We start from the raw sequence: 13,005 nt of genomic DNA, 5'->3' as shown, positions 1-13,005 counted from the left end.
AAACAAACAAGAGATGGGTTTGCTGCAAAGTCAAAATTTCCAACATAATTTGAGCCGTCTTAGGGTTTGAATTTCTAAATCTTCTGACCTAGCTGTGTTTTCTCTCTTCACTAAACACTGTAGTTTCAGATTTAGGGAATGATGCAAAAACACACTTGTTCCTGAGTTTAAAAGTAGAATCTCCTGACCATTTGTGTTGTTTGATGCTTCTTGCTCCTTTTGTGTTGATGGTGAGGAAGACTCTGGAAAATAATTCAGTCCACAGGAGACTGAATATGTATGCGGGTTTCAGATACTGCTCTGGCCTTCTTATTTCCGGTCTATGCTTTTTCTTAAATAATTTTGCGAGTTAAGTGCAAAAATATGTGAAAGTCAAGTTTGATGCGTGCATAGAGTAAACAACGCGTGTTTATATATCCAGTAATTGCATTGCAAAATCACCCACAGCTCACAGCCCAACCACACTTCTAAAATACTATTGTGATGCATTTAAAATTTGCAACTTTACAATGAGGTGTCTTCTTTGTATTAGCATATTTGTGTAGAAGAGCACAAACCTTTTAACCAGAATTGTAATCCAGTTTAAATGCTAAAAAAAAGTCTCCAGGATTTGCTTTGTTTAAAACGCAAATTCAAAACTTAAAAAAAAACATCTTTCAGAGTTTCATCAAGCTAGATGTAAGCAAGATTCGATTGAGGGGTGGAAAATGGATCGTATATCTTTAACCCGCAGAAGTTAAGACTTTTTTTTTTTTTTAGTTAGCTAACAATGGAAACTTTAAAAAAAGTGTTTCCCTCCCTCTGCCCTGCCAAGCAATAGAAAAAAAAAGAAAAGAAAAACTTGTTCCGCTGAGTTTAACCCCAGACAAGCTCACAACTTCCTTCCTGCTTTCCTCCCCCAACCCCCCCGCCTTTCTCCCTCCTCCACCTCAGGCTCCCCCCCTCACTCTTTTTTTTTTTTTTAAATCGTACATTGGACAAACACTGAGTAGCCTGGAGTAGACGCTGACAGGAATAGTCTCCACCGCCGAGAAGAGCTTGTAGGGCCGGCCAGGAGTCGCCACCGCCCGGCCCCAGCGCAGAGGAGCGTTTTTCCTTTCTCGCACCGCCCCCCCTGTTTTTTGTTTTTTTTTTTTTTGGTTTCTCTTAGCTTGGTGAGGAAATCATTTCTGGAGCATTTTTACTTTTAAAGCCACTCGTTCCAACAAGGTCTTGCGGCCCTGGGCAAGGCAGTTTGCACAGGACCTGGGATTCTCAGAAATTACAGGTAAGTTTAGCTTTTTAATGGCCCTCGCCTCGAAATCCTCTTTCCCCTGTCTGCTCAGGAGCGAGGCTGGTCGTTCTGGATTCTGAAGACGCGGACAGGGTTGAGGAGACTGGCAAGGAGGTTTTTATTTGGGGGAGGCGTAGGGAAGGATAGGAAGATTGGAGAGAGGGGCGAGTTTTCGGCTTTTCTTGCACCCGCCTTTAAGGCCGCTAGCCCCGTGCCGCCTTTCCCGCGTGCCGGTAGTTTCCCGGGCTCCGGTCGCCAGGCGAGATCGCAGAGCATGCGGAGAAGCCCTGGACTCTGCTGCGTACCCTTTTTAGCCGCCGCAGGGCTGCAGCCACACACGCAGCCGACTTTTTCCAAGCGGTCGCGGGTCCTCTAGCTTGCAGAGGCGGCCTGGTCCTCGGGCACACGGCGTGCGCGCGCGCGCGCGTACACACTCCCCACGCTCCCTCACCCCTTAGCGGTGGGCTCCGGCAGGGGGCGACGGTGTTCAGTTCCGGTACATGGAAGGTGCAGAGCTTGGGCCCCGGGCACGCGCAGACGCGCGCCCACGCTCACAAAATTATTGAGGGACACACTACCAGGCCGATGCTGAAAAATTCCTTGCCTGCGGCCCCACTGCTCACCCTGGGATTCGTAGGGTCAGAAACTTAAAACCTCAGGCACGTGGGCACACCCTCTATCCCACCGCCCCCTCCGTCCAGACCCAGTTGCAGGCAGCAGCACCGGGGCGCCAGGTCCCACCCAGGTTCCCTCCAAGTCAGTCCCTTCCTGATGCCCCAGGATGGTGGGTTTTTGTTAGGTACCATCGAGTCGGTTCCAACTCACAGCGACCCTGTATAGGGTTTCCGAGGAGTGACTGGTGAGTTTGAACCGCCGACCTTGCAGGGAGACCCTAAATAGGTTTTGAAGTTGCCTGACATCGTTATCCGAGATGGTGGATGGGGTGCACTCATCCCCGGGCACACAGTACACTCGTGGGTCCAGAGGCGACTCTTAGAATTTAGAAAGTGAAGAGAGGTGAGTGATCTCAACCTGAGGTGGGAGTGGGAGCACCCCAGGAAACACAACTGCAGCTGCACTCACCCGTGGCACGTGCCCTCGCCTAGCCGCACGATCCCTCTAGGTAAATGTTTAATTTCACCGGGTACTAGAGTTTTCGGGGTGGGGAGGTTGGCTCCTCGCCCGCTAGCTGTCTCTCACACCTACCCTCTGGGATACTGACATTTCTCCTTGTGTGTCCACAGCGGAGCTGCTCCGCGCGATTGTTTATGGAGCTTTGGGCGGGGGCTGAGCCCGCGACCCTGCCCTTAACCTGCAGCCCTGACTATGCCGTCCCATCTGCGTGCAGAGCCACAGCCGCCGGGCCTCCGGGGCTGATCCCGGAGCTACGGGAGGAAGAAGCGCCGGCTGGTGAGCCGAAACTGGAGCCGCAGCGGCGGGGAGCGCGGCGGACCAAGTACTATGGCTGTGTATTGCTATGCACTCAATAGCCTGGTGATCATGAATAGCGCCAACGAGGTGAAGAGCGGCGGCGGCCTGGTCCCCAGCGACAGCAAGACACCCGGGTCCCGGGGGAGGGTCGTGTCTAGCCCCGGCAGCGTTTTTAGTCCCGGGAGAGGCGTCTCCTTCCTCTTCCCGCCGTCAGAGTCGCTGTCGCCAGAGGATCCCGGGAGCCCCGTGGGCTGGCAGAGCGGCCAGTACAGGCTGAGCAGTAGCAGCAACAGCGTGGGCAGTCCGAGTTGGGCGGGTCGCCTGAGAGGAGACGGACAGCAGGTGGTGGCTGCTGGTACCCTCTCTCCGCAAGGTCCAGAGGAGGCTAAGAGAAAGCTTCGGATCTTGCAGCGCGAGTTGCAGAACGTGCAGGTGAACCAGAAAGTGGACATGTTCGAGGCGCACATTCAGGCGCAGAGTTCCGCCATTCAAGTGCCCCGTAGCCCGCGTTTGGGCAGGGCAGGCTCACCCTCTCCATGCCCCTTCCGCAGCAGCAGTCAACCCCCTGGAAGGGTCTTGGCTCCGTGTACCGGTAGCGAGGAACGGAGGACAAAGTCCTGGGGGGAACAGTATTCAGAGACTTCAGAGACCTTCTCTTGGAAGAGAGGAAGAGTGCTCAGCCCATGCCCCACGAAGAACAAGGAGGGAGTGGCACTTCTCTCCTGCCGGGCTGCCCCAACTGGACCTGAAGCTCAGGGTCCAGCTGCTTCAATGGGGATGGAAAAAAGAGCCCCTGCCAGTCTCCCCTGCAGCTCACCCAAAGCTATGGAAATTGCCCAGAGGGCCTTTCCACCATCTGGAGCTTCCAGCTGCCAGGATCTTTCGTTGGAACTGAATCAAGTAAACTTTGAGATAGACACAGACATGACAGCAAGAACCACATCCATCAGGCCATGCCATTCCCATGATCCTGCCCTCAGTGAGCTTGGGGGCGCACACTTCCTGGAGGCTCCAGTGAGTAGGCAGCAGCAATCTCTGGACACTGAGACAAGCCTAGCCTCAGGGAGGGCTGGGCTCCATGGTGGGGAGCTCCCTGAGAAGGCGGAGAAAGGAAATCTGCTCTTTGGCATGCGGAACTCCTGGGACCCTGAGGTGGGCGGTATTCTGGAAGGGACCACTGTGAACTGGAAAAGCTCACAGTCCTCTGAGGTTTGGAGCTGGCCAGGGCTGTCTAGGCACCTGGACTCTGAGGAGGCCCCAAGTGGAGTCCCAGTATTCGTTGAGCAGCGTCAGCAGAGCTCTCACATAAGGGAGGAAGGGTCTCCAACACTCACTTTGCCTAGGGGCAGCATCTCTACACAGCTGGGAACTGAGGAGTTGGAGATTGGGATTCCCCCTGGAGGAATGCTAGAACCTTTGCCATGTTGGGAAACAAAAGAGCTGAAGGAGCCTGGCCTTCCTGGGCTTAGAGTGGATGTACAACATGGCAGCTCCAGAGCTTGGATGGACCCCATGGAAGAAGCAGGTCTGACTTTGATGTGTGGCACAGGGATACAAGTAGAGCCCACTTGGGAGAGCCAGCAGCAGAACAGAGATATCTCTGGGAGCCCAGAGCAGTTAACTCTAGATCAGAAGGACAAATCTTCCCAGAGGGAGGTCTGCAGCCCCAGTGCTATACCTGCTGTCATTATTACAGACCTGGGTGCACAGGAGGAAGGGGCCTTGGAGGAGACACAGGGAAGCCCTTGGGGCAACCTGCCCCTGAGGAAACTGTCCTCTTCCTCAGCCTCCTCTACTGGCTTCTCATCTTATGAGGACTCAGAGGAGGATATCTCTAGTGACCCTGAGCGCTCCTTGGACCCCAACTCTGCCTTCCTTCATACTGTGGACCAGCAGAAACCCAGAGTGGTAAGTCTTGCCCTGAGTTATCTCCAGCGCTCATGCTGCTTCTAGCAGGCCTTTCATGATGTAAGCATTCCTTATACTGAATCGTGAAAACTATGATCCAGGCCTTAGGGCAATTACAATTTATAATTCTCTCCAGGTGTGTTTGGTGGGCATCTGAAAAAACACCACACACTGTCTGGGTTGCGTTGGACAAGGGCAGAGCGTTAGAAAACGGTTTTTCCATGCACATGTTAGAAAATGATTTTTATAGTACCTCCTGTAGGTCACCACTTACTTCTTTGGAAGATGATCTTTAAAAAACTTCCTGATGAATCTCCAAAGATAGTGAACAGAAGTGCTGTGTGAAACATTTAATTCTGATTTATGTGGGTGGAGAAAAATTGATACAGATGTTGATGAATTAACTCAGCCTCTACTTATATGGGAGTCCTAGTGTGGCACTGTAGGATAAGCTCTGGACTGCTAACCTCAAAGTCAAGGGTTCAAATCCACCTCAGAAATCCAGTGCGGTGTTGCTGTGAGTCGTAACTGACTTGACGGCATTTAACAACAACAACTACTACTTATGCCAGGAAAATAAGTGTTCTGATTAGGTGCAATGCCTTGAAACCTGGAGATGTAAATGTGGTCCAGTTACAGGATAAAGAGCCACCAAGCTTCAGTAAATTAAGTCAAAACATTGCAAATGTAGTGAGGACAGAGTAACTTAGGTGTAGTTTCATGTATAAAATGAAAACCATGCTTTGAGCTAGGCAGATGGTTTCTTTAGTGACACAGAATGTTGTATTGTCTGAGATAAATATCTTTAGAGTACATGGATGTGCTTGTTGGCTGTACAGGTATACATCAGGTATCTGCAGTGTTTTGATTCATCATGCTGACACCTTGTTCTGGCTATGGCAGTAGACATGACTTGATTTTTATGGCATGATTGATCTTAGTTCTAGGTTATTTTCACTTTTTAGTGGATGAGATTGTCTTACAGAAGATATGAATTCTGAAAAGGTCTGGACTTTCTCTTACCTTTTCCAGTGAGCACAGGGAAATTCCTACTTTTGCATCATAAAACTCTTACTAAGCAAGGGGTGGTTTTGTGGTTTCCGGATAGCCTTTAAATTTCATGTAATACCAAAGGGTTATTGTAGTAGGTAGCCTTCATGTTCATTTTCAGTATCAAATGCTACAAATTTATATTGTAATATGTAGTCGTTACACATTCGGGTGCTAACTACAAGGTCACCTGTTGAAATGTACTAGCCAGCCACTCAGAGGGAGAAAGATTAGGCTTTTCTGTTTCCATAAAGATTTACAACCTTGAAAACCCTATACAGGGTCGCTATGAGTCAGAACCTACTCAACAGAACACAGCCATCACCACCACCATCAACTTTCACCAAAACAACTGAGAGCTTTATCCTTTTCGTAAGATATTTTGGGTTCTAAAATGTGTTTCTTTTTTACTCTCACTTTAGAAATTGGTCTCAATTTTTGAAGACCAGGCATTTCTTTCCATGAAACTGCTTTCTGCTGATTATCAGGAGGCAAATGTGTATGCCAAATCTCGCCCCAACCAGTCTGGCATTTTATGGCTAGGCAAGGGCCTTAGACACTTTGCATTTACTGTCAGTGACAGGCACACCACCTTTAGAGGAGGGTGGATGCACCTGAAAGTGGGAGTGGTAGAGGGCAGGTCAAAAATGTCTTTCACCAAAGGTGTGGTCCAGGTTTCTCTGCCTTCTTGCCTAGCAATTAGAGACTTAGTAAAGAAGAGATGGGCCTCTGTTCCTCTCTTCAAATTTGCTTTTTAAATCCGGATGAACAGCCAGCACAGCCAAACAGAATTGTTTTGCAATTCTCTATTCACCCTTTCTAGTGGTGGATTAGCAGCTCTTATTGGCTCTTTTTCAAAAACAGTTTATATGTTCTGATGCTGTTTGAAAGGACTTTTAACAGGAAGTAAGTTCTGGAGAAGATACATAATGACAGGTGATAGTCTTTGTTTTTGTTTTTTACTAGTCAGAGGGATGCCAACTGAGAAACCAGAGGGTTAAGTAGTGTTTTCTAATTAGCTAGTAGTCCAGAGGTAGAATGTTGCCTGGCTTCCACCTCTAAACAGGTTTTTAAACACCTAGGGAAGAGCCAGGGAAAAATTTTCCCCTGCCAGTTCCAACCTTGGAATCAGGTGTGGCTGGTGTGGGGAATGTCTGTGCATGAGCATGGCCAGTGGGTTTCGGGGAGAGGGTGGTGTGAGGAATGGCAGGTAACCAACTGGAAAGTATTGGGTCCTGTGACTCTTGAGCTTTAGGTTGAGTGCTTGCATGATAAGCTGCATTTTCTTCTTGTATACAGATTGTTAATGCAGTATCTATATAACATCAAAGTATCTGCTCATTTGGTCAAAAATCACTTGATTATTTGTCTACAGAAGGCCAGACATCTTGACTGACTGGGCCTTTTGGCTGGGTTTTTAGGTGTTTTATAGATACAAGCTAAGCCAATGCTTTCTGACGCTCTACAGTGCGTTGTCTGGATTTTGCTGCTTCTGACTCTACTGCTACATATGCATAGGCTCACATAACTCTTTCTCACTTTCTCGCTCTCAGACACACAAGTTTGAACTCTTCTTCACACATACCAACCCTCTAGTCCTCAGACGCACACTAAGAAATAAATTTTTATGCTACCCTACCTTCCTGGTGGACTCCTGTGTGGCCCTGTAGGATCAACACTGGACTTTGATCCACAAGGTCCGTAGTTCAGACCCACCAGCTGCTCCTCGGAAATGCTATACAGAGTTGCTGTGAGTTGGAACTGATTTGATGGCCCTTAACAACAATAGCAGCCTTCCTGGTAGTGTAGTGGGTTACGCATTGGGCTGCTAACTGCGAGATCAGAAGTTCAAGTCCACCAGATGCTCTGCAGGAGAAAGATGAGGCTTTCTGTTCCCACAACGATTTATAATCTCAGAAATATTATATAGGGTTTCGATAAGTCAGATCAACTGAATGGCACTTTCCAACTACAACACCACCATTCCTGTGGAGGAGTGATTGTGTGCTAATGAATGCAGGCATGAGGAGAAAGTAGAGGGGAGGCCTGAAGCCCACCCAGTCCTTCTGTCAGGCCTTTCCTGAAGCTCGGCACCTTTGTTGTTATCCTCGTTGTTATCTTTGTTGGTGAGTCTGTTCCGACTCGTAGATAACCTCTATAAGGTGTCTGAGGAGCAGCTGGTAGGTTAGAACTACTGACCTTGTGGTTAACAGTCCATTGCTTATCCTACAGCGTACTTGTGAATAAATAATAAGACCTAGAGTCAGGAAAATGGAGATTCAGAAGAACTTGCTACAGTTAAAAATAAAAAGCAAGTTATTTGGGGGTGAATTTGAAAATTACCCCATTTAGGTTGTGAAAATTTGCAAACTCTTTTTTACTGGAAGGGAATATGGTAGGAATCAAGCTTTTCATGTGTTCAGTGAATTTAAAAAACCCAATCCTGTTGCTGTTAAGTGTATTCCAACTCACAGTATTTCTATAGAATGTTGTTGTTGAGTGCCGTTGAGTATTCCGACCCATAGCGACCTTGCATAGGGTTTCCAAGGAGCAGCGGGTGAGCTTGAACTGTTGACCTTGCAGTTCAAATGGCTTTGCAGTCTGTTGCATTAACCCACAGCACCACACAGGACTTCTATAGAAAAGAGTAGAGCTAACTCATGGGGTTTTCTAGCTTGTAATCTTTATAGAAGTAGACTGCCATGTCTTTCACCAGTGGAGCAGCAGGTGGGTTTGGACTGTCCACTAGTAGGTTATCAGCCAATCACTTGAACACCAGGAACTGTAAGGACAGCCTGAGAAACAAGCAAAGTGCCTCAGACCTCTCTTCAACTTTGGGTATGTTTTTGGCAGATATACCTGGAATAGAATGTGTCAACTTTTTGCACCAACATGTTTGTTTTTAAAGTATTAGACTCTTGAAATTTGCTTGGAAGTAATTCTTTTGCACACCTAGTGCACTGTTGATACTGTTTTCTGAGATCTGAAGTACAGTTAACTAGGATGCTATTCTCTTGTCTTTGAAGATGACCGAAAATTAATCAGCAGCTCATTACTTTCCTGTAGAAATTCATTCAAGAGTATCTCGGCCATTGAAACACCAGCCTTAAAAATACGATTTTAGAATATGCATCTTGTTTTAAAAAGTGGATTTTATTAATTTATTACAAAATTGTACTATCAGTCATATGCACAGAAAAAAAAACAACACACTGTCTTAGATACCTGGGGGATATATAAAAAAGTGTAGCAAAAATTCTTGCCTTCTTGGTGCTTGCTGTTTTTAAAGGGCTACTAGAATTTTATTCTCCATTGCTTAAAAAGAATTTGTATCTAATAGTATTTTTTATCTTTTAATTAAAATGTAATTCATGCATAGTTAAAAATTCAAGCTGTTTGCAATGATTTTATATGTTTTTGAGAAGAGCATAAACTAAAATTTAAAAGTGGGGTACTTTAGAAAAATGAATCTAGTGGTGAATAATTTTAAATGGCAAATGCTTTTATGGATGAGAATATTGAAGGCTCAGGTTTGTCAGGGTATGAATGGGTGTTGGGTATTACTCTGATCTGTGTAGGGATGAAGAAGCCAAGACTCAGAGAGGTTAAGTGACCTCTCTGGTTCAGTTTTCTCTTTTAAAAAGTGCATATTACTTGAGAATGGTCTCATGGGATATATGACATTTGACCTGGTGCATATAAAGTATGTATCGGGGGTTTAGAAGTGGGAAGGTTTCTTTAGTGTGGCCTTTGGTCACTGAGATTGAACCCTTGAGAACGTTTACATTTTGTGATTTTAGAACTGCTCCAAAGGTTTTTCTCTGCTGTAATCATTATGGAAGCAGATCACCAGGACTTTCTTTTGTGGTGCTGCTAGCTAGGTTTGAACCACCAACTTTAACTTTTAAGTTAAAAGTCAATTACACATCTGTTGCACTATTCAAGAGACCTTAGAATTGAAGAGACAGAGGTGGTGGGGTTGTAACTTGGTTAGTGTTTTTGTGTAGAGTGTGCAGAAAAGACCACTTCAAGGGCTTTCTAAGCTTTTTCTGATGAGGACTGACTTAGTATTTTCCTGGTAAGCCTACTCATAGGCTTGTTACTAACTTGTCTGGCATGTTTCTCAACAATTCCATTAAGAATTCCCTGTAAGAAATCTGGTGACTAAGATTAGGGTTTGCCTGACCCAGCTGGTGACTAAGATTAGGGTTTGCCTGACCCAGAGACGTTAACGTGTATTAATGAAAGAAGAAAGGCTGCTCTTGGCTAAAAAGAGCCCTTCTGGAGTGTTGCATTTACTAATATTTATAAAGTTGGTGTAAAGGCATTGGAGTCCCTGGGTAGTACAAACAGTTAATGTGCTTGGCTGCTGACTGAAAGGCTGGAGGTTCAAGCCCAACCTTTGAAAGGTGCCTTGAAGGAAAGGTCTGTCGATCTATTTCCAAAAAAAAAAAAAAAAAAAATCAACTATTAAAAACCCTGTGGGGCACAGTTGTACTCTGATACATGGGGTCACCATGAGTCAGAATCCACTTGTTAGCAACTGGTTTCTTAACTGCAATTAGGGAGGCGCGAATGAGGTAGTGTTTGCCTTTGGCTCTTTGAGCACCCATAGCCCTCTTTAGGGGTTCTCTGTAACCAATATCCTCTCCCAGTCCACTTAATTAGAATGAATAGCATTTGTACTATTTTCCAAGAATAAGCTGTATGCATTTTATATTACAAGGCTTAATATTTTCATACACTACAGGAAGTATTTAGCCTGCCCTGGGACAGAGCGATTTAATTCCTTGTACACTCTCTCTTGGTATGCTGCATGTTGGGGACCTGGGCAGTTATAGGGAGATCACTGCATCATCAGGCAGTTCCCAGCAAGTGGTTTTCCAATTTCTCTGACAGTCTTTCCAAGCTCAGCTCAATTTGTTTTTGACTTCTTTATAGCAATTGACGATTGACCCTTGAATTGTCAATTCATCAGGATCCTCTGTGCTTCTTCCACAATTGGATGTTGGTATTGCTAAGTGCCATCAAGTCAGTTCTGACTCATAGTGACCTTATATAGGGTTTCCAAAGAGCAGCTGGTGGGTTTGAATCACCAGCCTTGTGGTTTGCAGTCCAATGCTTGCTTATTCTACAGCACCACACCAGGACTCAGAAGCAGTCTAATCCTCTGTTAGGCAAGAATGTTTAGTAATATTTACTTTTTACAAGTTAGCTATTAAAAGAGTGGGGTAGTGGTGGTGGTGATTGTGTGCCACTGAGTTGGCTTTGACTCATAGAGACCCTGTATAGGGTTTCTGAGGCTGTATAAATCTTTACAGGAGCAGAAAGCCTCATCTTTCTTCCACGGAGCGACTGGTAGATTTGAACTGCTGAACTGGTTAGCAGCCTAGTAATAATTTACTACACTACCAGGTCTCCTTATGTGAAGAGCAGGCTTAATAAAAATACCCTTAACTGTATGGGGAGAGGTATGAAAAACAAGGGTTATATCTGTACTCCTTATCTAACCTGAATTTAATAGCAGGAAACTGAAAAAGTATGTGTATAACAATAAGATAAATAGCTTAATCTCTTAACAATGCCAAGTGGAAAATCCAACTGCCAACAGTTTAAGAAAGTCTACGAGGTATTCTTGGGAACAGCAAACCCTGAGACCCCGGTTATTGAGTCAAGAAAGGCAGGAACATTGTTTGCTGTGTTGTGATAAAGTTAGGAAGTTAAGACACTATCAGGGCTTGGGAAATTAAAAAAAAAAAATAACAACAAACTTGTAGTGTAGAAGACATTTTGAATGTGCCATAGTTGATGTTTTGGTCTATATGTTTTCCCCTCCTTTTCTCCTTCATAAAATAGTTAATCACAGCACTAAATATGCATTATTATCGAGCATCTTGCTAGTTTTAAGAGACTCATGGAACTTTATTGGCTGTACCCTAGAAGTGCATGTGCTGAAAAGATGAGTGATTCTCAAATTTCACACTGGGTCTCTTTAGACTTTGGTATGTTCATCTGTAAAATGTGTATACTAATTGAATATTCCAACTTGATATTGTCTTTATGAATCTCAAGTGAGAGTATATATAAAATCATCTTAGGAAAGCATATATATTTCCTGTCTAAATTAGTTTCAGTTATGAATACTATGACTTAGCTTTCAAAGTTTTCCAAAAGGAGGATATGTACTGTCAGGCTCCATGCTAATGCTAGCTATTCCGACCTCTGTGTTGCATAAAGAGAGCTTGTTAAGAATGATGTCAAAAGAAGTCTTTATGTACATAGTAGAACCAGTTCTGAGTGGATGAAGCAGTGGAGACAGGGGACCATGGATGGTTGGATATTGCGGATAACGTCCTTGTTCCACTTCATTGCTTGGTACACCCTTCCCCTGTGGACTGTTTACGAGTTTCCTCTTCCTGTGGTTTGCTTACTCATTGGTAGGGAAGGTTAGGGAGAGGAGGAGGGAACCACAAGCAGGGGTCTAATGCTCCCAGAATAGGACTATCAGCTCCTGAATAATTGAGGGGAGGCTGCACTCTATTAAGAATTTGAGAATACTTTATGGGACTGTTGATTCCACACACACACACACACACACACACCCCACCCAGCAGCATGTAGTGGTTTTCTGTGTTGTGGACAATGCAAGAGAGACATTACATTCAATAAATTTATATTGTGTGCCTCCTTTATATGGGCTAGACCAGTGCTAGGTCTGGAAACTTCTGTTTCCTTCCTGTCTCTCTCCACTCAGAAACTGAGTGTCTCTTCTGACAGCCACCACATTGAGAAACAAACATTGCACCCAGTGGTTGCCCAAACAGTAGGCGTTTATCTCACATGCCTTTTCAGAGATACCTGTGCTGGAGAGGATGACTTAATTGATGCTGTCCTTGCTCCTTGAAGACAAAGCTGATGCCAACACATATACTTGAGATTTATGAAACTCAAGAACAAATTGCAGAATCATTAAACAGGCACACATGTATTACGTGTGAGTTAATAAGTAATGAATCGACTGTGGCATCTGAGATGGAGACCACATGCTGTGGAATGGGGAAAAGAAGAGGGATTTAATTTGGACAACAGCTATTGTAGAAGAAGAATGAGATATATAGGCTTGACGAGTTTGCTTCCTTTTTTGGAAGTGGTCAAGCAAAGCAATTGTTCTGGATCCAAAAGCTCTGGGAGGTTAGGAGTGAACGAGAGAGGCCCCCAATGATGCTGGAATAATTTGGAAAAGGACAGTGGTGATGGTTGCACACCATGATGAATGCAATCAAGGCCCTTGAATTGTACAAGTCAAAATTATTGAGTTGATAAAAATAATTTGTTTTATATAT

The 13,005-nt window shown here is 45.1% G+C and overlaps 1 protein-coding gene across 1 annotated transcript in view; it reads left to right on the top strand.

Moving 5' to 3' along the window:
* The first annotated feature begins 2,734 nt into the window (after positions 1-2,734).
* The window catches only part of ITPKB (inositol-trisphosphate 3-kinase B), a 172,707-nt gene continuing 162,436 nt past the window's right edge, over positions 2,735-13,005 (top strand). Inside the window, exon 1 of the mRNA XM_006871281.1 lies at positions 2,735-4,612. Coding sequence (XP_006871343.1) covers positions 2,735-4,612 — 1,878 coding nt within the window. The remainder of the gene's footprint in view (positions 4,613-13,005) is intronic.

Source organism: Chrysochloris asiatica, unplaced genomic scaffold, assembly GCF_000296735.1.
Source record: "Chrysochloris asiatica unplaced genomic scaffold, ChrAsi1.0 scaffold00165, whole genome shotgun sequence".
NCBI lineage: Eukaryota > Metazoa > Chordata > Mammalia > Afrosoricida > Chrysochloridae > Chrysochloris > Chrysochloris asiatica.
The sequence above is the reverse complement of the archived record's forward strand: the minus strand, read 5'-3'. Positions and strand labels throughout refer to the sequence as shown.